The sequence below is a fragment of the Poecilia reticulata genome, linkage group LG10 (genome assembly GCF_000633615.1).
Source record: "Poecilia reticulata strain Guanapo linkage group LG10, Guppy_female_1.0+MT, whole genome shotgun sequence".
In the NCBI taxonomy this organism is placed as follows: domain Eukaryota; kingdom Metazoa; phylum Chordata; class Actinopteri; order Cyprinodontiformes; family Poeciliidae; genus Poecilia; species Poecilia reticulata.
Window position 1 is genome coordinate 18,848,747 of NC_024340.1, and position 25,580 is coordinate 18,874,326.

At 39.8% G+C, this 25,580-nt stretch overlaps 1 protein-coding gene across 9 annotated transcripts in view; it reads right to left on the reverse strand.

Annotated features, from left to right (window-relative positions):
- Positions 1–2,836: 2,836 nt before the first annotated feature.
- atp8a1 (ATPase phospholipid transporting 8A1) overlaps positions 2,837–25,580 on the reverse strand; it is a 101,055-nt gene continuing 78,311 nt past the window's right edge. For 8 of the 9 annotated variants that reach the window (XM_008420550.2, XM_008420549.2, XM_008420548.2 and 5 more), the window contains 9 exons: positions 25,453–25,575; positions 20,452–20,530; positions 18,646–18,707; positions 18,175–18,231; positions 17,763–17,870; positions 10,149–10,237; positions 9,740–9,832; positions 8,558–8,649; positions 2,837–5,287 (listed from right to left, as the gene is read on the reverse strand). In XM_008420550.2, the coding sequence (XP_008418772.1) occupies positions 5,196–5,287; positions 8,558–8,649; positions 9,740–9,832; positions 10,149–10,237; positions 17,763–17,870; positions 18,175–18,231; positions 18,646–18,707; positions 20,452–20,530; positions 25,453–25,575 (795 nt within the window). In that variant the 3' untranslated portion in view covers positions 2,837–5,195. Of the gene's footprint in view, positions 5,288–6,865; positions 7,160–8,557; positions 8,650–9,739; positions 9,833–10,148; positions 10,238–17,762; positions 17,871–18,174; positions 18,232–18,645; positions 18,708–20,451; positions 20,531–25,452; positions 25,576–25,580 lie in introns of all 9 variants that reach the window. The other variant, XR_534658.2, reaches the window with a different exon arrangement.

Genomic DNA, 25,580 nt, shown 5'->3' on the forward strand with positions numbered 1-25,580 from the left:
CTATTTTTGTTAAAAGTGTTTTTTTATGGACTTTGTCTCTTTTCTCAGTTGTAAGCTCTTGAAAACATTTCAGAAAAACCACACAACCTCTGTTTGCCACAATAACAAGAACACATTAGTTAGGATTTTTTAGATTTTCATATAATCAAACCCTGTTGTTGGGATTTGCGGTCAGTTTTCCTAGCGAAACAATGTATTCACCACCATGGTTAGCAGCAGCCACAATCATTCATCTAAATTATGTCAAATAAAAAAAGAACCAGCTTAACGTTTCTTTGTTTGGGTCAACTTTAAACATCAGATACAATCAGAAACATTAGGAGCTCTTTTATTCCTTTCTGAAAATCTGGCTGTTTTAAAAACAAGTTTGTTGACGACATAAATCATCCTCCCTTACCAAATAATAATAATAAAACATCTACAGAAATAGATTAGTGCCTCTGAAAAAAACTAATAAAAATCTGACTTTAATCTGACAATTAATTCTGATTATGGGTTAAACAGAGAACACATTGCTGGGTGAAAACTCATTATTCTCTTACAGTGAGCAGGACAGTCTATAATAACCATTAGATGCCAACTGGTTGTTTGGGGGGTTTGGCAGAAATAAGCATCTCTTCTGTTCTATAGTCACAAACATTAGGTGACTAGTGGAGCACTAGAAGAGGAATTGTGACACTATGGTCTTGTTTTTTCTTTTAAAACACCTTAAATAACATTTTGGGGTGAATGGCATAAGGAATTATTTTTTAAACACTATTAAGGTCTTAAGTACCATATTTTTCGGACTATAAGCCGCTACTTTTTCCCCACGCTTTGAACCATGCGGCTTATTTCCTGGTGCAGCTTTTATGTGGATTTTTCTTCAACCACCAGGGGGCTCTTTAGCAGAAAGTGAATCATAGGAAATCAAAATTGGAAATCAAAGAAGAAAGCGCCAATTTTCATTTAGAACAAGCACATGCTAGCAGCAGGCACAACGGAGAAATTTCTTGAAACTCATACCCCCTCATCATGGAAACAACACGAAGAAAAAGATGCCGCTTTTAAGTTGAGGACTATCGATCTGGCAAGGAAATAGAGCCGCTGCACGTAAAATCTCCGTGAACGAGTCCATGGTTCGGCGTTGGATACGCAGCTCTCTGCTGCGTCTTTGTGGAAAACCGAGAGCGGCGGAGATACCAGTGTCTTATATATTAGGTATATTACGTTTTTTTAAATTATTTTAATTGTAGGTGCGGCTTACAGTGAGGTGCGCTCCGTACTCCGGAAAATACGATAAGTATCCTTCTAGAAAGAAAAATACTGAAAATCCATCAGGATAATGATGCACAACATGAGAGAAATGATTCCTCAACACAGAAAAGTCAACCTTCTTTTACAACAGTCCTAAGGAATGATAAAGATCTGTCTCTGTACGGTCCCACTTTGTTAAATATTTAGAAAGTTTAAATGTTTTTTTAGCTAACTGGTTTGACAAGTGACTAGTGATTAAGTTCATAAACTCAGATTAAGGGTTAGATTCTTCCAAAGTTTTAATGTCAAACTGAAGACCTACAGGCAAAATCCGGTTAAATTCTAGAGGACCACAGAAATAGAAGTTCAAGATCACTTCAATATGACTTAAATCAGTTTTCATTTGCACGGTGAAAAATTTCTAAAGTGTGAAAGGATGACAATATTTATTTTTAAAAGTACTAATTGAATGCAAATAAATATTTTGACAATTTGTTGATAGGTAATCAATATATTCTGCTTCCGCCAGCCCTGAGGTCATTTATTCACTAAGTTTTTTTACACATCTTCACACACAGAGGTGCCAATAAATCCAGAAAGCATAAACTACAACCCAGTTTATGGAGCATAGAACCAATTTAAAAATCCCGATGATGTTCTAAGGGTTAAAAAAGCAGAGAAATGGCCTTTTTCCATCACTTAAACACCAAAACGTTCAATGAGTAAGAAAAACTTAACTGTGATGTTGACACAGATATAAATCACAATGAAATTTTCAACTTTTTTTGTAGTTTTCTTTCTAGAGTAAAAAGTTTCATGGTGCAGACATTTTTCCATTCTTAGTTTGATCCTTTTCCACACCTGTCCACAATTTGAGAAGGATAATTGTACTAAACTCTATTCTCCTCCACACTTTTCATTTCCAGGAACATAGATATAACTCTATGAATGCTACATCCATTTCAGTCAGTGCATTACCCAGCGGCCTCTTCTGTTAATTTGCTATCCTTGGATCGCTTCAAAAGATGGCGTCCGTTTTGTTTTTACAGTGAATGCTGCGGAGGCCAACACAGGGGCCCCTAGTGTGAAACGAGGAAATTAGTCTGGAGGCTCGTCTGTTACAGTCAAACAATTAAGACCACAGCAAAAAAAAAAAGCACACACAGATTAATCAAAAGTCTGTATTTGGCCTAAGATCTCAAATTTCCTGGTGATGTTTTTGTCCTCTCTTTCCCCGTTTCCCTGATGATGTTGCTTTTAGAGACACACGAAATCAATCAAAGATCTAAGTCATGGTCAGCCGCTTTTCACTCGATTTTGCTCAAATCCTGCAAAATATGACTAGTTTCTATATTATTAATTAAATGCATTAAAATTGAACTTAAACTTTCATTAAGTTTAATGAAAATGAGATAAAGGCTAGGGACATTTCTACAAACACAGAGCATATTTTTTCCCCCTCTTATGCGCTGTAGTGCCAGAAAAAAATGAATTGGCAGGTCTGCCTAAAAAAAACCCCACAAATTGGTAAAGGCTAGGAAAATCCTAATCTGAGCATCACTGGTTGCTGTCTATGCATGCACAAAAATCAGCCAGTGTGTTTACACTGTTCCTTCATGGTTGTAAAGTTTATTTCAGTAGTCCTTCATGGCAGTAAAAGACAACACTTATTAGGTTTGCAGTCCCAACATGCAGAACAATCATTGAACAAAAGAAGAAAACAGAATCGGACATTAAAAAGAAAGAGTTAAAAGGTGCATTTTTTCCAACTTTTGCAAAGTGATCAACACTCCAGGGAGATTCAGAGTAGTACAGTTAACACGTCAGAGAACAGTTTGTGTTATCCATTCATGCAGCCCACATTCACAGACGACAAAGTTTTATGTTCTTTGCGGAAGAAAAAAAAAAAAAGCGACAGTCCAAGCCTTCCACGACGACGGCGACGACATCCACATTCAGCTGCTTGGAAATTTCCGACGACCAATTAAGGTTTTTTTTTTTTTCAATGCTATTAACGAGCAAAAAAACAAGAAAAGTATCTGAAACTTAAAACACAAAAAGAAAACATTCCTGTAGAGCAGAGGTACAACGTATGAAGTAAAACAAGTTACAAACATATACACTCTTTAGAAATGATAAACTATATCATACCAGATATTAACAACTGGAAAGGTACATTGAGTGCATTGTGCAACACTTTGTGTCAAAGCGAGCTGAACACACACACATACACGCACACAGTCATCCTGCACACACACACACACACTCACTCACTCCCTGTACGGGCCATGCAGCAGCACACACAGATAAATTAGAACTATACCTGAAGTCGTGCAGACAGACAACTGGAGCGAGCATCAACACACACCCACACCCACACGCGCACACACACATAGATAATAAAAGAGATGCACCAGGACTCCCAGTCACACACATGCAGTCCATCCACGCAAACATACAGCACATGCACATGCAGGCTATGAAGTGACACACACACAGTCAGAAATCTGATCTCCCATAGGGAGAAAAAAAGCAATCACACAGATACTGACCAGTCAAATATAAATAAAACAAGCCGGAACAATAATATTCATATTACCCATTACGAGACATTTAAGAAAGCTCAGATTCCACGTCGGATCTATTCTATCTTGCCAAAAATGAAAAGCTATAGACAATTCATTACAAAGCCAATCAATGCAAAAGTCATAGATCTCCAATATAAAAATACAAATTCACAAAGAACTACAGAGAGAAAGTGGTTTTGATACCGTCGTGGAGTTTCCTGGCTAATATTTCTCTCCCTTAAGCTAATGGCACTTATGTTTGAAGGGATAAAATCTCCATTTTTAGGGGAAACACTACCGCTACTGTGAGCTTGCCTTCAGCTCACCTCTGCAGGAGCAGATCTGTAGTTTGAAACACTGCAGGAGTGCAATACTGTGGAGTTCAGACAGTGCTGTTGTCTTCAGGTGTGTGTGAGAGAGAAAGAAAGGGAGAGAGCTTCCAAGTAGCACTAAATTATTCTTGGCAATCTTTTTCTTCTAAGAGGGAAAAGTTTCAGGTAGGCACCGCTGTGATTTTTGAGAGAGGAGTGATGTGTGGAATGCGATTCTAGGTCGAGAGCCGAGCGCCGGCTGTTAAAAACAAGAGGAAACGGGGTCAGCTCTAAAGGAAAATAAAAAATAAGAAGCTACAAAAAGGATTAACCAGGCGCGGCATCTACATGTTTAAAAGCTGCAACTAAAAACCTAAATTAACGCGAGTTAAAAGAACAAATGGGGACGAAGGCATGAGCAGATGTAAGGCGTCACACAAGAGATGCTCGCGTAAGTGCAAAACCGAACTAAAACATTACAAACATTTGCTCTGAAGTGGTCTGGAGAACATTTACCTGCATTTGATAGAAAATTGTCCGAATTCACTAGTACTTGGACGATTGTATACACGACTGCTCTTTGGCAATCTTTCACAAGTTCGATTCCTCTGAACTGGCTGCTCTCCGGTGGCGCTTACCTCGGTACTAACAGTGTTTAGGAGTGGTTTAATAGAATGATTTTAGGCTTTGTGGCTCAGTGCTAAGAAGCTGTCATTCAACAGGAAGGAGAGGTTCGCTCGGACAAAACTGAGCGCGAACAGTGAAGAACTTCAGACCACAGAATGCCAAAAAACGCACAGTGCTCATCAATTCTGCTGGACACACAAACACAGCCGATAGTGAACATGGTTTGTTTCCGTCCTGGTGTTTTTTGTCGTCTTTTTTTTTTTCTTTTTTTATGTCCACGATTTTCAAAGACTTTTCATTGTTCCTCAGTCCATCCATTTGTCCGTAGCTTCCCTTGTGTGCTGGAAGTTTACGCTCCCACCAACACTTTTCTGTCCATTAAAAAACCCCGGCGGAGACAGCAGCCATGGGCCCAGGTGGTCCGACCGGGAACAAGAAGGACGGCGGCGCACCTCTAGTTGCTTCTCTGTTTGGTGGTGTCGTACGCTCTGATGACCTCGGACTGAGACACCACTCCGTTCTCATCTTGAGAAAAGGCGTAGCCATCTGAAAACAAAGCGACACGGTTAAAATGAACCCCAAACAGAAAGTAAAACCTCAAGGATGCGAAATAAAACTCCAAAGTAAATATCTGGGAAATACTGGAGCTGCCGCGATATTGTGACATTGCTGTTGAATATTTCGACAACACTCGTTGTGAGGTTTAGCATCTTGACCACCAAGTTGAAACCACATTTCATATTCAGTTTAAAAACCCTAAACCTCTTCTTCCCTCTCTCACTATAGCACCTTAAGTCAGGCTAAGCCTTTCCTGTTTTAGGCCACTTAGACTTTCCAAAATGATTATTCTTCACTAAATACCAGATTCTTTTCATGCGGTTTAAACTAATGACTTGAGTTTGATGAAATTGAAACACTAGCGACCCTCAGCAGTTTGCTGGAGTTTTGGTCCATTTCTCCTGACAGATGAGTCTGAATGGTAGTACGCCATGTTTTAGCTCTGCACACACATTCTCCATAAAACATTTAAGATGGCTGCTCCAAAAACAACATTTCTGCCTTTAAGCTTCTCTGTAATGAACTTGGGGTCATTTCTCATTTAGAAGTCCCCCCTGTGTTCAAGTTTAAAGTTCTTAGTTGATGTCTTGAGCTGTTGCTTTAATATTACCATATAATGTTATCTTATCTCATGATGAAATCTATTTTCAAGAGCACTAACCCCCCTTGCTGCCAAATACCCATAGGACATGATGCTGCCATCACCATACTTCAAGTGTTTGGTTCTCTCAGAGTTGCAAGCTTCTCCATTTTTCCTGCAAATTTAGCAACGGTCATCATGGCCAAACACTTCAGTTTCACTTCCATCAAACCACTGGATGTGTTTGCTGAAAGCAAGAGCTTTATTAAAGATTGCAATCTGTATGTTCTGTTGATTTTGGGGTGATGGATTCTTCATCTCTGAGCAGTTATCCACAGGACTAGTTGTGCTTTCACCAACTTCAGCCAGCATCTTCACAAGGCCTTCTACTCTCATCACTGAGCTGAATATCAGATTTCACACCAAAACCACGTTCCGTACTATTGATGAATGTGGAACCTTCAGGAATCTGGAAAATGTTAAGATCCACAAACCTCTTCTGATGATTGTAATATATGTTGTGCAGCTCCAGCAAATATGACTATAACAGGTCCAAAAGGATCCATTTTTGAATTAAAAACAGAAATAAAATAACTTTGCAATGATTTTCTAGATTAGCAAGTACCTGTACGTTTTTTTTTTTTTTAGCTTAATGATGCTGATGATGACCTAAAGGAGATTTTTTGAACACAACAACAATTGCTCTGTTACTTTTTTTTTTTTTTAACTCTTAATGCAATTCTATAACCAGAGGAGAAACAAACATTTCTGGCAGTGACAAATGCTCAGTTTACTTAACATATAAATGAATAAATATTTCAAACAAACATTTCTGTAAAAATAAAATAATGTGATGAGTCTGAAAAACACACTCCCCCCCCACCCCCACCCCACCCACAAGGTATATCTGTAGTGTGAAGATGCACTATAATCTACACCTTCACTCTCCTAACAGGGTCTCACTTGACCTTTGGCCCCTGACTCACCTTCAGGTGTCAAATGACTCGCTCAGTGCCCGGCGGCCAGCGGGCCAGTTCAAAGGAGCCCGCTGAGTCGAGTGCAATGTGAGGGAATAACAGCGCAACATTTCATCATTATCTGGCTCTACTGAGCTTATCTCAGGACACACTGAGGCACACGGCAAGGAAGGAGCGAGAAATAAAGCTACAAGGAGAGATAGAGGCGTCTATCTGGGAGCTACGGGGGGCTGAGACTTAAATGGGGATGAGGTGTGAATAATGAATCAAAAAGGAATCACACAACAACGATTTCATCCCCACCTAAAGGACAAACAAAAAACAAGCCGATCAGACAAAAGACACAAAAGAACAAAGAAACACACAAAACAGAAAATAAAACCCATGCCTGAGAAGATATTGGATGGTTAAGACGGCTAAGTCTGAACTTTTAAATATTAAATATAGAAGTTCTTCATTCCGATTGATTTCAGGCTGAACTGGGATCAGATTTCTGCCTGGTTTGAGAGAAGAAATGTTTCAACAACATGTAATAATCCGAGATTATTATTAAAAGCAAAAAAAAGAACATTGGCTTTTCTTTTGGCAAACTTATTAAGCCTGTGGGGAATTGAACACAGTTTGAGCTGATTACTGTATATATCAGCAGTTAGCAGTGTGACAAGGCAGGGCTGAGAAAGCCTTGTAAGATAATACACAGCATTAATGATGCTGCCTGAAGTCGCCAACGTCAATATATGTATCAATCATTTAGCTCTTCTGTCTGAGTGAAGATGGATTCTTTTCACACAAACCAAACAAAGAATATTAAAACTTTAAAACTATTAAAACTATTCATCAGGTAGAATCAGTCCAGAAATTACAAGTTTAGCAAGTTTTCCCACTTTGTTTTTGAAAGTTAATGTGATGACTGGACACTGCAAATTACTTCGGAGATAGAAAGGCTGCATAAATGATAAAGGATGATGATAAATAATCTGAGATGAAAATTTCCTGGTGACCAGATTCTGACAGTTTTTTTGCTAAGAGCCTGGATCCGTCATCAACTGCTGAAACCCCCCCCCAAACATTTCCTTTATTTTCCAATCAGGAGACATCATGGAGATTTTTACTGAGCGAAGAAAACTCAAACGTTACAGCTGTTGCATAGTTTTGGTGAAATATTTCAAAGTTTCACAATGATCAAATTAAATTAGTTCTTTTTTATCCGTTGGAAGAGTCCAATCTCTGTGTCACAGATCACAGGTGTAAAAAATGTTGGCAGGCTCGCCGAGACTGATTTTTACAGTTAGCAATGCTGACTGTTTACAGTTTGGATGAATTTGGTAAAATAAAATGATTAACTTGTGTTGAAGCAAACGTCTACATTATTAGTTGTGCACAAAATAAGTTGGGGAGCTTTAGAATTAATGGATGCCTGATCTGTGCATAGCTGCTTCAAGAATATATCTGCCTTGAACAAGTAAATTAAAAGGAAAACATGATGAGAAAAAATAAAGAAAAAAAAAGTTGGTAAATGGTTACAAACCGTGATCCGGAGGTTTCTAGCAGTTATTTTCCACTCCATGCTTCTCATTGGAGTTTTAATATCCATTTAAAATGCATAGAGCTATGTTTATTTTTCCCAAACAATTACGGACACTACCTGAACAAAAAGCTTAAAGAAACCAGAGAGAGAAGAAGGATGTGTGAGCAACTTACGGAGCAGGTTCTGCTGCATGGACTCGGAGCGGTACAGACTGACCGTGCTCTTCTTGAAGACGTTCTTCAGGAGCTGGGCTCTCTCCGTCAAACTGCACACACAGAAACATCGAGAGTGTTGGCAGCCTGCAGAGCATCACGGCCAGACTTAATGACCCATACGTCAACCTCCAGAGTGCCTCGACCTGCCAGCCGCTCTACCTGCTGGTTCAAACATCGAGCGTGGAGACTAAACTGCGGAGAGGCTAGAGGAAGGGCCAAACGAGAGCGTGGGGAAGGATGGGAAGCAGCGGGGCGGCCAGTAGGAATTCATGTACACGTGTGGGACAGGACATATCTGCGTGTGCGTGCATGTGTGTCTGCAGAGAGTCATTCATGTGTTTGTATGTGTATTTGTTGCGTGTGTATGTGTGTGTGTGTGCTCCTGCTGGCTCTTGGACAGCAGCCAGTCAGGAGGATCACTTTCAGCCTGCAGGAGATCTCACACTGATGTGCTGCATGTTGATGTGTGCAGCAGACCTCAGACCCCAAACAGCACAGGAGACCTGCTTCGGCTAAAACACTACAGCACTGTATGGCTTTAATTAGCCGAAGAGCTCTTGCTCTAAAATGCGACGTTCTGTATTTTTATGGGAAAGAAAGAAAAAAAAAGGGAGAAAACCACCATTATGGCATGATTACCGATATTACAGTCAGACTCCTGCAATTTAGCAGCAATTTTGAGATTTCTTTCCTCCACACAGGACTTGTTGCTGGCAGAGTAGCTGTGAGTGTTCGTGACATTTTCGTGACAAAAAGATGATTCTTCCTCCTAATTGACGTTGGGAAAAAATGATTCATATTTTGTCCAAGAAGGCGAGAACAGCAGCTAAACTTTCAATCGTGTGGTCGTGAAAAGGTCAGGAGAGAAATCACACCCACGAGACGACACAAATGAAATTCAACAAACGATGAGAAAAAAACTTCTTTAGATGTAGCTTTTTTTTTGAGTGAAGATTTGAGTACTTTAACATTTTTATATCCATTTCTTTTAAGATATTTTAGGCTAAACAAGATAGGATTATTTTTTTGTCCAAATATTGTTTATTTTTTAACATGTTCAGTAATCTTCTGTAGACACGCCCTGTGATGTCACTAAAACCTCGCAGTGAACACAGAAATACTGGACTGGTGTAGCTGTACCTCTTTCCTTGCACTACTGCTCCAGGGTCCTTAGATAAAGCCTCCAGCTCCTGCACCTCATCCACCAGGGTCTTGAAGCAAGCTTTCTTCACACTGTAAATCAAACATGCAGTAAACAGCATGTTGAGCATAGTTTACCACGACGACGTGTTTGGAGACTGATGATATAAAATGCAGAAAATGAAAATGAAGCTTTTAAGTCGGCAAATTGCTCCAGACGCAGAGAATCTGCAGATGGATGATGTCGGCCTGTCATCTCCTGCTGAGAATTCACAAAACGGAAACACCAGAGTTCCTTGGAAGTTTGTTGAAAAAGCGAAAGCAGGAATTTCTGCTGGCGATAGGAGAGATACTGGAGGAATTTCCTGAACAGCGAGCGTGAGAGAGGGAGCGCGGGGAGAAAACTCACACTTTGTAGGTTACGTCAAAGATCAGCGAAGTGACCGGGATGAAGAACAGGCCCATCCAGAAGACCCCTGAGCTGAACATCACTCTCGCCTGCAGGGAACAAACACACACACACACGCACACACACATTTAATCTCAGGTCACTGCGGACAATGCAGAGTTCAACAGCTGGGAGATGTTAAAGAGGAGAAACACCAGAAAAACCGGAACAACAATCCATATCCTCCTGCAGTATCACACAACAAACAGCCCAAAACAAACTGTTTTTGTGCTGAAATGGAGAATATAGGTTCAGATAACTTGCTCAAGGCGGGTTAATCAACCATGACTGAAGGATCCCATTGTTTTGTTTTCGTTTCGAGGCCCTTCACCTCTGCGCCCCTGTGGGAGGAGGAAGTACCTGTGGGGCATTAAGATAGTTTAATCTTTTTCTAAGAAAAACAACTATGCAATCTGTTGTGTGGAGAGTTTCTGTCAAAGCAGCATAAATACATTTACTCAAAGATAACTCAGCTTCTAATTGTTTATTGTCCATTTACAGGTGTAAATTTGCCTTTCCTGCCCCTCATCATAAAACATTCCAATAGTCATTTCTTAAATATTTTCTGGCATAAAGAATTATAGAGCCTTCTAAAGATATTAAACCATTTATTTTTAGATTTGTCAGTTTGTCTCAAACTTCAGTGCATGTTATTGGGATTTAAATGTAAAGCATAATTGTGAAGTGAAAGGAAAATAATACCTGGAGAATCGATGTCTACTGATTTTTTTAAATTAATGGGTAAAAATGTAGATGTACAAACCTGGTTGGAGGCAAGGTTTGTACATCCTTGTACAGTTTAAGTCTGGACTTAAACTGTACAATGATGTACAGTTTACACTCTTATTTGTTCTAAAATAATGAAAACCATGTGTCATTTTCCCTCCACTTTTCTACTTTGTGTTGGTTTAGCACATATAGTCCCAATGAAATACATCAACAACTGTGGTTATAAAGTGAAAAAATACGGAAAAGGTCAGCAGGTAGAACTTTAGAAAAACGCCATAATGGAATTTCCCACCCTTGTTTCCAGATCTAATCGCCTCTGAAAAAGCTCTCTAGGGTCGCCCACGTCTTTAGTAATAAAGTAGTTTATCATTTAAGAACTCCAAGTAACATGTATTTACTTTATGACTTATTAGTTTTAGCTTCAGTGAGGCTGTGAACCGCTGTGGTGGGGGTACAAAACTTCAAGATTGTCCTGTTTTCTTTGGCCCACCTTACTGAAGCTATCCGTTATTACACGTCTGAGTTACGACTCGTGTTCCTTGCATTGTAATATGCCACTTGTTTAAACTGCCGCGGCCCCTTGACAGTACCTCTCCTGAAACGTGACAGCGCGACCCGTGGGATGCACGCACACATGGATCAGTGTCAAACCTATCAAAGCACTCAGGTTAGCCTAAATGACATAATCTGCTTGCCATTACCTGCAAACTGACTTTGATGTCTGACATAAAACCACAGGAGAGGAAGCCCGCCAAAATGGCAGGAAATAAAAAAAAAAAGGCTTTCTCCTACAGGGATGAATAAAGGGTTTTTCTGCGACACCCAGAGGCTAAAAACGTGAGAGAAAATTGCGTTGAAGCACAAGATATTTCCCCACCGGTTTTGAAATTGTGCAGCCCTAATGGGGACATTTACCAATGCGCTTTTTATTACTATTTTTACGGCTTGAGTGAGTTTAATTATTTACATTTTTATTAAGCTTATTAAACATTTTCAAGGGGGTGTTTAAACTGTCCTTTTCAAAATAAACCAGAGTGTATTCTTGGCAAATCATAGCAAAGCAGTACAAAAAATAAATTATGTTGTTCACCAGTTCAATCTACGACCCGTATTTGTTTATGCAACCGTGTGACTCAGTTGCAAATTATGTATACATAAGCTTTATACCTAAGACATAAGGCTAATTATATAACAAAGTCTAATTCATAACTCAGAAAGCTAAACTGCAAGTAAGGCAGTCGAGCTAATAGAGGGTATTTTTCATTTTGAAGTCAGTTTCAAAATCCAAACAAATCGGAGCAGTTACAAACAACAAATGTTTGTCTGCAGGCATCTGGAAAGGCTCCATGGCTTTGAGCGGGTCCAGCAGTGTCGGTTAATGCAAGTATGTCTCATAGCACGGGGGCCCCTGGGTGCTGGAGGGGCAGGGGGTCCTAGGAGCTGAGCTGTATTTTTAGGACAAACTAATAAACTTGTCTGGCCGGACAGACAGTAGTGTCCTCTAGCAGGGAGGGGGGTGTTTTGACAACCTCCTCCGTCCCACCCTCTCATGGCTGTAGAAAGTCACAGACACACAGAGTTCAATTCAAAGCTCCCCCACACACACACACCCGCACACTGGACACATGTCGGAGGTTCACTGGCCAAAACAGAGAAACCCATGGACTGGATGCGTAACAATAAAAAATTTTATCAGCGGCCAAAATAAGTCTGATTGGTCCAATGCAGTCTTTATAAGCTTAACACAAGTTTTTGATTGAAAAAATAAAACAAAAATTCAGAATTAATCACTATTCAACATTACTTCCTTTAGTAGGTAATGAAAAGGTATATTCAACTAATCACAGCTGTGTTTAATTGGTTATCAATGTCTTCAAATTAAATTGAGGGCATTTGTGAACCTGGACTAATCTGAAAATTGATTCTGCAGGTGTATTGAACAAAGGATAAACTATAAGCAAGCAAAGCACTACTACCGATTTTGGTAAACCCGAAACAGGCAGATTTAGAAAGTGACGAATTAGCGAGAGAGGACAAGCAAAGTCCATTTAGAATGCCATGGGACACTTAGAGATTTTAAGGTTTTAGGAAACATCTTGTGATCTGCTCATAGTGTGAATTTGCCTGAAAGGCAAAATGATAACAATAGTTTTGAATGTCCTTCAATTACAGAATAGAGACTCTTCCTTACAGAAGAACGGCTGATTTCAAATTCCTTTGAGGCCTCTTTAAGTCTCTTCGCAAACTCATTAGCTGCTACCATCTTCTTTCTAGTCGCCTCAGGCATCTCTTTTCATCTCATCGTGGTGTGCACTATCACATCAACAATCAGGAAACCACCAAACTAACTTTGAGGTTTAAACACGGCAGAGCTCTTTCGAAATGCTGAGTATTGATGTTCTAATTATGTGCACCTGATGGGTTACGCCTGTGGGTAATTTTAGCCGTTTTAGGTAGGAATGTTTTTCCTCATCTGAAATTGCTTTTGTCTTTTCGGTTTTACAAAAGCGGTCATAAAAAACCCCAAAAACTAAATTTAAACACTCTGTGGCTGAAGACGTGGTGTATTTACTTCACCCAGATTGTTCCACTAACTTTGTGTTGTGGTGTTTATCAATCATTAGTCAGGGAAGAGAAAAAATTTAAAACAAACATCTAAAAAGTCTCATAATCAGGAGTATTGAGAGAGAAGATAAAACCTTTAAATACAGCATGAGGGGAAAGTCCGCCGGTGATGAAAGGATTTAAATAGGGCCATTTTAGTCTGAACAAATAAGAAAGAGATTTCTCAACGTCTAACATTACACACAAAAACATGCCACCAGTCTTTGAACAGCCTTCGCAAACAGAGTCCGCGATTAATCAAACATGTCATCGCAACTCGTCTGTTGGCTGGTTAGAAATTGTATTTGTGAAGAATTGCTCAACCTGCTCCAAGAAAAATTGACAAAAAGGGGAAATTTATGGCATTTGCATTCACGACTCTCATACGTGACAGACAACTGCATTCATCACTGTGATGGCTGTTTTGCTGATCTGGGAAATTTTGGCAGCTTTCCTCAAATGTCCTTCCAGTTATCTTGCACACACCAATAAACACTCAACAGAAAACCCAAAAGGGACACAAGATGGATAACCTGTCAAAAGCAAGATTCGACCTTCTCCAAGTAAACTGAAATAAATGGATGAATATGGAGAAATGAGAAGGAAATGTAAATAAAACCAAAAATGCTGATGCACTTTGAAAAACAATTAACTAAATGAAACAAGCATCCAAATCCCTGGCACCTTTCTTTATGAAAAATGCATGCCAAAGCTGTGCTTCAGATTGTTGAAAAAGTAACTTTAGTTTTATTTGTAGCACACTGATGGGTTAACTTTTACTTCATTACAGTTGACACTACTGATCATAACTGAAACCATAGGGAGGAGAGGCGTGGCTTGCAACTCAAAGAATTCAACATTCACCTGAGGGAGATCTCTTGGTGTCATGGTCCTCCTGCCACTGTCCAAATGCATTCAGGTCTTTATATACATGCGCCACCTTTGGCATGTTATCTGCAGTCGACTCATCAACGTATTTCTTTGATTAGACAGACTGGAGGATGGTACGTCTTTAGTCTGTCTGAACCCAAAGACTGGAAAGCTGTTCCATAACCCCATATAGTCCTTTACAGTTCACAGTGGCTATGGGTTTGTGCATTGTAAAATGTTCAAAGTTTGGAAAACTGTTTTAAGACCCAAATCTCCTCTAAATTTCACCACTTTATCTCTGACCTGTTTGCGGTGTTTCTTGATTTTCATGATGCCGTTTATTCACCAAAACTCTCAAACAAACCTCAGAGCTCCTCAGAACATTCATATGATTTTTTTAGGTGTCTCAGAGGAAATTAGGCTGAATACAAATCCATGACACACTTCTGGAACTACTATAGGAAAGAAAAATACAAATTCTCTCCTCTCCACTTCACAAATATGTAAAATTTTATGGTCTATGATGAAATTTAAATGAAAATTATTTAAGCCTGCTGACATAAAAATAGTAAATACTTCTGCAACACACTGTGAAAACAACATTCAAATTGCAGAATGCCATTTTGCTTATCTGACCTCATTCAGAGAATAGTTTTAGGTCTTTATTATTGTCAATTTGCAAAAGAGTGTGCATATATGAATCAATTCTGAGTACCATGATTGCTTCCAAAGAAAATCCTTCTCCTACTAATGGACTGTACAATTAATCAGCTAAAGAAATACGTCAGTCTAGTGTGAGAGGTATTTTGCTACAGCATTGATAAATGGAAAAATTATGTGCAAGGAGAAAGACGGAAGAGTTGTATTAGAACCAGATGCATCGATATCCGTCATTGTAGCAGACAGCAGGTCAGTGAAACAGTCGTCTCTAGAGTCCAAGCCTCTCGGTGAAGCATTTTGCCCTGCCTGGACATAATGATCAGAGATGTTTCTCCCTTCATCCCTATGTCAGACGCTTGTCAGGAGAAGACACGGTGAGATACGAGCTTTGAGATGGAGCCAGTACAGTAGCCCAAGTGACGCGCTTCTTGAATGGATCCTGCACCTGTCCTGCTCGCTTTCCAAAAGTATGTTTTGCCTAAAGCTGATTAATGCGACTGCGAGGATCAGAGCGCTGCTTAGCATCTCTTGTTGAGGGCAGTGTGAGGAAGAAAAAAACAGGAGGAGAACGAGTTCTGGTGTCTGTTATACAGTTCGCCCTGAGGTCCGAGTTCAATCAGCAGAGGTGAAGAGGAGCAAATAAGAGAAAGAGGAAGAAGTTTCAGGGGAGGGAAAGGAAAACAGACAGAACAGAGGGCAAAGAAGATTCATGTAAACACTGCGGAGGTTCTGGTGAAGTATGCGGTCGGTGTGCTTCTGCTCCTCAGAGGCTAAAAGGAAACTAAAGCTCACGTCTCTGATGTCCTCTCAATTTTCACAGGGATGTGTCATTGTTTGATGATATAGTGGTATCCCCCAGTTAGTTCTGGGCATAGAGTTACCATCTGCCCACAGGACACCATTACAATCTTCAGTCAACTGCTGTGGGGCACGGATGAAAGCAGCTGGATTCACAGACAGAAGACGGGGTGATGTTTGCACGTCTAATGTTAGTGTATGTGTGTGTGTGAGGGGTGTGACAGGTTGAAATTCAAATAACAACCCCCCCCCCCCCCCCAAAAAAAAAACTAATGAAGTAATACTCCACAAAGACTGTATCTGTCCATCAATCTTTCTACTAACAAGGGAACATATCTGATATGAAACTAGAGTTCTTCACAGAATTACCTCACATTTTTACTTAAAAAGTTCTACAGACTTAAACTTCAAAATTCCTTAGTTCTTCTCCGCCAACTCTTGAAGTAAAAATGTAGGACTTCGTTATCAATTGTTTTCCTTAAAATTGCAGCTAAAAAAAGAAAGGAACAAGCAAACAAAAAGAACTGATTAATGTGTTAACTGACAGATCACTGAAAGGAAGGATGGATAGATGGATGGATAGATATGGAGAAATGGATGGATAACGACTGAAAGGATGGATGATACACTGGGCCAGACGCCCAGTGTATCCAAGAAAAATTGGATACACTTTGGACATGTACAAAGCCTGTACATGTCCAGGCTTTGTTGAAACGTTGCTCTTAAGAAAACCTTTTTATATTGTAGGAAAATGCTCTTTTTCTTTGCTCACCAGAATCACTGCAGATTAGAAGGTTGATATCAGCTGCATGTGGTCAAACAAACAGCAGCTGCTGAAATAAGACCCTCCTACAATGAAGGTTTTAATTTCTTCTGATAATTTGGAACAAACTTTCAGAAAACTGCAAAACTGCTGAAATAACTGGCTCCTTTAAATCTAGGCTAAAACCCATTTTCTTACACCTGAAATTAATAACAAAAATATTATGAACTGTAATCTATTTCTACACGTCTTTGTTTTCCCTGTGTTATTTTCTCTTTTTTGCTAGTTTAATTTACCTTCTAATCACGCAAAACACTTTCAGTTGCCTTGTTGCTGCAGTAAAACTGCTTTCTCTAATATGTTTTCTTCAAAAAAACCATCTCTTTACCTCCTAAACAAATGAGGTGGCACAAAACCCAAGTCATGAAAAAGTATGAATGATTAAAAGTAAGATTGTGCCTTTATGACCTTGGAGTATCAAGGCAAAAATCTTCAGAAAAAATGGTAAAGGTTTATTCCCACAGGGAAACTTACTGAAAGCATGATGTATTTTCACGGCAGACGGTTGTTTTCCTCTGCTACAGACTGTGGAATACCAGCCTTTTTTCCCTAAAATAACCTCCTCCTGAGTCCTTGTTCTCTGATGAAAGGACGCCCCAGTACCCCTCTCCCAGAATGCACTGGGAAATGTCAAATGTTTATTAGCTTCCCATTAAACACCAGGGGTGAGTCAGAGAATTAGCTACATTCACATGTAAATCTTGGCTTGTAAGGGAAAACTAAATCTTTAATGATTATTGGGTTGGGTGAACTCAAAAGATCAACTTAAACTTTTTTGTTGTGGCGACTGTAGATTTTTTGTTTTTAGGACATCGTTTCACCGTTTCACTACTCCAGCATCACCTGTGGCTACTCGGAGCTGAGGGAAAGAAATGTAACACAAACAGTTTGCTAATTGGCTCAATTAAGTCATTATGCAACACAAGCCAGAAGTCTGACAGTTTGGACCCCTCCGGCTCCGTTTCTAAAGATCGGGGCTCGGTTTTACTCCGAACTTTCCCACCAGCGTTCTTCTATGGGAAACGAAGCAGAAGGTGCTCAAGCATCTGCGCGGCTCAGATGAACCCAAGCGTGTAGATTTGCACGTTTACCTGTCCGGACATGTCAGGTGCCAGGGTAATGATGGGCCACAGGGAGGCGTAGATGATGAAAAACACAACCCACAGGCCGATGCTTCCCCAGATGGCAATGTGACTGAACTGTGAGAAAACGGGAACATGGCCAAATAATTAGACTTTGTCTTCAATGCAGGAATCATTTACTGCAGTTGAGTTTCTCCGACTTGCTTATAAAAATTTACAGTAATGTTTCTGGGTTTTTTTTCTTCAGTGTGTAAGAGTTCGTACAAAGTCCGCTCAGAGTGAATTTCCAGTCATTTCACTGGTTACAGTTACAAGCCCACAAAGAACAAACTGTAAAGAGACTTTAGGATAAAAGAGGTGCATATAAAATGTGCCAAGGGTACCTGAGGTGATATAAACAGTCGGAGAGCCTTTGACCTACCATAGTCCAGGATGAAGTCTCCAGACCAGCTTTAAGACAGACTGTGATGACGACAAACTGTTAAGGAATGGAAAAAAAACCCCAAACATATTGAACATTTTAACTTATTTTGATCAAATCCACATTTTTATTCTTCCACAATGAATGGAAATACTGAATAGCATGATGGTGTGACTGTGATACAGTATTATCAAGAGAAAATATACATGTAAATGAATACTAGAAATACTCGACTACAACAAAAATAAACTGATATGGGGACTGGTTTAAGTATAAAAAAATAAAAGGAGGATGAAATGTATAGAAATATGTAGGTTGACTAAATGGGGGTCTAAATCAACCCAAAACTAATGAACCACTCCCATTATTAGTATTATGCTAATAATAAAAAACAAAAACAACAAAATGTATGTGATGTTTATCATCGTCACAGGACAGAAAACTTGGTGTCAAAAAGACTGATGCACTTACTGTGTAGACCATATTTCCTAAGAGGAGATAGTCTGTAGTTTTTCCGCTCCCAAGCACTGTGTCTGCGAAAGAAGTCGAGACAAGAGAAGCTTTGAGGAACATCACATTTCTTCTCAGGGTTTCAAACTACACTAGAAGTCCCTTTAAAAGCCTCAGGAAGAGCTGCTCCTGGAGTCAGTTAACTGGTTCTAAAAAACAAACTCATTTAGTTTTCCACAACCATTACCTCACTTAAAGTCTCATCCAATAAATCCTCACCTGAATATTTATTGACTCCAGGACAGGGAGCCATTTTTATTATTCAACTCTATCTTGGCAAACTGATATTTTGATATCATCAGCTTAATTTATGTATGCGGTTTCAAACAGGGGATTTAATGAATGCTTAACTATCCCGATCAACTGATTCCTGATCTGACCAGTACTGGCAGCACTCGTATCAAAAGAGTCAGATAGGCCATTTGTGGATTCTGCAAAAAATTTAGCAAATGCATTTATATAAACTGCACGACAGGAAACATAAAAAAAGAAAGCCAATAAAAGACAGTGAGCTGGTGTTTCCCAGTGCTAATCCAACATTTCTACTGTTAAATAGATAAATAAAACTAAACTCAGGAGAAAAAGGCATTGTTCTCACAATATGTTTAGCTATTAGAGACACAAATCTTACAGCAGACGGCAAATCAAAGACAGGTGCCAAGTAGAGCAACACAATATATTGAGCTGCAATCATCGCTGCGATTAAATGTGTGCAATTTTGTGATCATAAAGAACTGCAGTTTTTTTTTTTTCAACTGCAAGGCATGAAAATTCTGCACACCCATAACATATTTGGTTGGTAGGATGGATTTTCCTGCCGTTTATGTCGGCACTGGATGTATATTTAGTGGTGGGGACAATGTGCAGACATAGTTCTTAGTAAACACTAGCTGGAAGCTGTGTGGTGGAACCCAAAGCTCATTTCCTCATTAAACTTTGAGGCTCAAATAATTAATTTCAGCTTTGTGGAAATGCGATTTACATTGAGGTCCATTAGGCTCAACTATAGCCTACATGCCTTCACAGTGGTGAAACATCAAACTTTCCTGGTAACTCATTGCTAAATCAGATCTCAAAGGCTGGTTTCAAAGGCAAGATAGTCATTTAGTTACTATATGTGACCTGTATTTCCAAATAAGATTAGAACATACAGAGTCACAGTGACAGGACTGCTTCAAAACAAAAGTGAGTCAGGGATGTAGCCAAAGTTAAAATATCCATGCTATGTGACTGCCAGTGGAAAAAGCAGCAGAGGTTCTCTCTACTTCCGGCTGGTAACATGCCCTGTGCTGACAGCCTGTCAGTCAGAGTGAGGCGGCTTGGCGCCTTTGTGTGGAAAGCAGGCCCAAGCTTGTGTGGTCCCTCAGCTCCGGTCAGCCAAGACTTAAAGGCTCAAGGATCGTCATTTTCTTTGTACACAAAAAAAAAATCAGTTTTAAAATGCACACTTTTAAAGTTTTTTTACTAAATCCAACTAAAGATATTTGCTCAAAAGACATAAAATGTCAGTTTCCTGAATAAATTGATCAGTGTTATAGGTTTTCGCCTACGACTGCACAGAAAAGCTATCAGCTTTCACTTAGCGCTGCAAATATGAACACATGCTTGTTGCTGCATGTCCCTCAGACCAAAGATGCCACATGTTTGTAATTCATGACTGGAACGGCCAGAGAGAGAAGTAATTAAGACAAAGTATGTGAGCTTGACTGTTTTCTCTTTTCATCCAGTCCATTGAGAACCACGGAGGAGTCGCTGGGAGCCACTAACCATGCTGGAAGGCTTTCAGGGGGAACCAGAAGAGGATGACGGAGTGGAAGAGGCCGTTCAGACAATGGGCCCAGAAGACCTGCAAAACAGAGGCAAGAGGAGTGGAGGAGGAAGGAGGAGGGCGGGTGAAGGGTGGAGGGGACGTTGAGTGAGAAACAGAAAGAGTGAGAGAAAAGGGAAAAAAAGCATGTGAAAAGGGTGTGGGGAGCTCCAGGTGACCCCTGACCTGAGCCCTTTGTGCCATCCCAGCACTGGGCTAAGTGGCGGTTTTGTCGGGGCCTCCTCAGTGAATGGCCACCCCGCTGACAGACACGTTGTATATCCTCCGAATGTTATGGGGGGAGAGCGAGGCTACGCGGGATATGTATTAGCAGTGAAAAGCAAGTGGATGACATCAATGTTCGGGTTTTAATCATTTTCTCCCATTACAACCAATTAGCACAAAGGAATTGACCTTAAAAATAGTCAAATCGAAATACTTGCACTGGCTCTAAGAACATTAAATAACATTATACAAAGAGGTGCAGAGGAAAGGTTTCCACTCATTTAATGCCGTTAGATCTGAGCTCATTCATGAGAGAATTTAAACCGGAGTAGCAATACATTACAGGAGAGTTTAAATAAGTAAAACAAATCAGTCTAGAAACACACACAGAGTCCGACAGGCTGGACAGAGATTAAACTGTTTTCTGGGTAATTATCAAGAGCCTGGAAAATCGAGCTATGGAACACCGTCTGTGCAGACGTATACACCTTGGAAGAGCTGGCTAAACCAATACACCCACTCCAAAACCACCTTGTTTTAAAATTTATATTAATGCAGCTACTCGGCCAAACAAAACACTAATGGGCCATGTAGCATGAAACAGCCGTGAAATCTGTGAGGCCAAAAAGAAGAAGAAGAAAAAAAATCTCCCCACTTGTGCCCTCTTTCCCCCTCCTCACCCAGACACCGGTGTTCCTTCTGAGACATGAAAATTGCTCAAGCTTAGAAATTAGAGAAACTGTTTTAGGATTTTTCAATTGAGGTTCTGGTAAACGTTTCTAAGCAGTTACTGTCTGACCTGTCAGAAAACTTTCTTGGCACCTTAATTTATCATTTTCTATCATTTTATAGCAACTCCAATATCAAAAACAGACACTTGCGTGTTACTCTATGAAACTTTAAACTTTTAAACTAAAGTTTGGCCTTTGCATGTATGTAGGACATAGAGACAGGAGGTCATGCACCAAACTTGATTTTCCTGCGTTAAACACGTACCAAGAACGAAAAAGGTGAAACGTTTTTAGTTAATCTGGTACAAGTACAGCGATTTCTAAAACCAAACATAATAGCAATTTTAAGTAAATACCATGTGGTTGATTTGTTCTTATGGAGGCTAGCTGTTAGCTTCACCTTCAAGCGCAATGGCCAAGAAAGTGCAGTGCCTGCATTTATTCCTTTTAAAACTTCCACGTGGTGTCATGTCACCGCCATATCTTAAAGGATTTTATGACACAGGACAAATCAGGATACACATAACAGCAAATGAAATTTGAAAGGTTTTGTACACCCATTATTTAGATAAAATTTGTTGCCTAACTAGCCCTGCGATAGACTGGCGACCTGTCCAGGGTGACCCCGCCTCTCGCCCGGAACGTTAGCTGGAGATAGGCACCAGCAGCAACCATCCCAACCCCACTGAGGGACAAGGGTGTAAAGAAAATGGATGGATGGATAGTTGCCCAACTAGTAAACAGAGTCCACCTGTGTGTAATTTATTCTCAGTGTAACTATAGACGTTCTGTCGAGTTCCCAGAGGTTTTGTATGAGAAAATAAGAGAACATTGAGGTTCATGAACACCAGGGAACACACTGCCAGAGCTACAATGGAACGGTTTTAATTCAAAGCACAGTTAGATGTTTTAATGCCATATGTTGGAATGGCTTTGAGTTAAATATAGATAAGAATTTCTGGCAAGACTTGAAACTCTACATCCAAACCGAGTTTTTTTAAGAAATAACGGAACAATTTTAGCTTCAAGATGCACAAAGCTATAAACATTGAGTTTCTGTAAGTCGCAAAGGCTTACAATGACTGAGTGAAATTTGAGAGAAAGGTGAAAGGTGATTCTATTACACATGCATGTACAAATGCATGTCACGCTTCTCCGATTTTCATTCTTTTTAATTTAACCATTTCTCAATGCCCTTCCAAGTCAAAATTCTGCATTGCAGTACGCCATGGTGTTGCAATACAAAAAGCCAAATGAAAACAAAAGGAACTTAAGTTTTTGCATGTGAACAAGTTCAACAAGTATTATTCTTGCAAGGTGAAAAAAAAAGCATACATTTATAACTTGACTATTTAATCAATTATCTCTTACTAAAAGAACAGTTGAAAGCATAAAAAAATGTTTGCAAATATGTCTTGAAAACTTAACATGACATTTTTATGTCGTCCCGAAAAGTGAATATTTTATGGTTTTCTGGAAATATTTAATGTTCTAACACTTAATGTGATCTTTGTTAATATACTGTGACCTCAGTGGCACAACCTCATCACCTTCCCGCCAGCCAAACAAAGTCTCATGACAGCTACCCCCACCCTGGATTAGCTCACGCTCCCACTGTGTACACAAAACCCAATCCACAGAGCGAGGGTGGCCAAAAGCAAACCCCACCCCCCCTCGTTCCCCTGGCTCTTTGCTGAAATGCGTATTAAATTATCACTAATGTTACAATCACATGTTTTACTCAATTAGCCTCCCACTGACAGGCTCAGCTCTCCATCAGGTTCCCCCTCAGTTATCCCATCATGGTCACTGCAGGAGGGAGAATGAGCCTCCAGGTTTCCGTCTGCAATAATGAATGCTAATGAAATCAATAAATTCTCATAATCATTTGTCACAGTGGGATCCTTTCCTTTAAGCCATCAATCCACCTGGATATCTTTTTGCTCTTGTTTTCTCTTTGAGTTGGTTAGGATCCACTCTGAATGAATGGCTGCTCTGTCTTGGGAAAATCTGGCCCTTTGTGGAAGCCTTAATGGCCAAAAAAAGCAAAACACATGAAAGGCAGTAATTAATATGGAGCCAAATATTTCCAGAGCAGCCTTCTCTTTTCCGTTTCTTTATGAACAAATGAGGTAAGGAGGCGAGAGAGTAAGAAAAGCCCCGTAAACGAGGTGGTAGTTGTTGTTAAACTGCAGCGGTTATTAGGGCTGCAAAGTGATTTAATAGTTTGCATGGGAGCCTACTACGTTCTTAAAAGTAAATGAGTGACACAGTTGAAACTCCCAGCGTGAACCTCTCCCTGCTCACACCTCAACACAAACAGCTTTAATTCACAGAGACAGTATCTGTTGTGTACAAAAGAGCCGGGGCCCGCAGAAAGACAGGTTTCGGAGGGGCCAAATTCCTGATGGATTTTCTCGCCTCGCCTCGGGCCAGCTGCAAGGAAAATATCTCTGGAAGAGAGTGGACAAGCCAGCAAAAACAACTTGCTGACCTGACCGAGTCATCATTTATGGGTCTTGGAAAATGTGGCCCAAACAAAATTTAGGTTCGTTGCCTCAAAGCATCAGGAGGAATACGTCTGGGATTCTTTTCTAGCATAAGAAAACTTCATGAAACATCCCAAAAGGTTTAATCAAGGGAAAATCCATCTGAGAGCAGGATTCATATGAGAAACCCTTTAGCTGTGTGGTAATGTAGCTCTGCCCAGTCTTGTGTTCAGCATGTGTGCTTTCATTCAAGATGGTCACAAACCAATTATTTTAAGGGGGCTTTATTGACCCATGTCATTCTTTACTGTAACATTTTAGATTTCTTTAAATGCATCAGTAAATGTAAAATAAAAATCCATACATAGAATTTAATACTTGGAACAATTAATAAAATTTAATTTAAAAACTCAAACTAAATTGAATAGAATTTGATGAAAACTTAAATACATAAACAAAAATCTGAATAAGCAGAATCTAAAACAATATATAAAATGTGATACCTAAAAAAATAAATTAAATTAACTAAAATGTAACAGTTTTTATAAATGAATAAACAATAAGCAGATTAACAAATATCTATCTTAGGAACATATTTGTATAACAATTCCTGGCCATGCAGAAAGGGTCAAATAAACAGCTAAAATATGATTACCATGTTTAGAAATAACTAATTAAATAATTTGCTTTAGTCCTTAAAATGAAAGAGGAGTTTTGGACAGAAACTGATGCATATTGTTCGCTCCTGTCTGGTTTAAATGTGATCGGATAGGCCTGGCCTCCAAACATACGACTCTCTTCCTTAAACAAATTGCTTAATTTTCCGCAACAAATCCTTGTTATATAATGGCTACATGCTCCCAATTTTCTTCCTTGCTCTCCCTTTCAGTTCCAACCCAAAACACATCTGACCTTCCATGCCCCAGACCACCATGGCCAATCCTCCTTTTAATCCACCTCCATGTGCAGCTAACCAGGTCACCACGCCTGTGAGGAAGGTCCAGTGGTCTGTGGCTGGGCATGAAGAAAAGAGGAGACAACTTTATTACCCAGCAGGGGAAAGCTAACGGACAGGCCCCCCCACACCGCCCACAACCAGACAGAATAGGTCAAGCCTCGCCAAACCAGACACTGAGCGGAGATCCACGAGCTACAGCTGCCAGGTCACTGAGAGAGGCGATAAATCCTTCAGAGCAACAACAGAAACATCGCCTTTCATTAATGTGGTGACAGCTGGTTTCAAGATCAGGAAAGTTTGGCCTTTGCATGTATGTAACAAAACATTCGTTTTCAACCTTGGCAAATGAAAGTTTTTTCTTTTTTTTCTTCTTAGCATAAGTTTGGTTTTAAAGAATATTACAAATAAAAATCCTCCAATGTCTGGATTGATCTGGTCATTTCCTATCAAATGGGCAGGTTGTGAAATAAAGTGGGAAAAAGAATGATGGATATAAGAGATAATGCAAATTCTATAAACATATTCACAAGCAAATAATTTGTTAGAGTTTTGTCTTACCTTGGTGTTGAAGCCCATTGCATTCTGCGAGGTTTTGTAGAGCTCTGGGTATTTTAGCATATTCTCTTTCCTGCAGGAGCGCTCAAATATCCCCAAAGTAAGAGGGGGTAAGGCAGTAAAGAGCTACA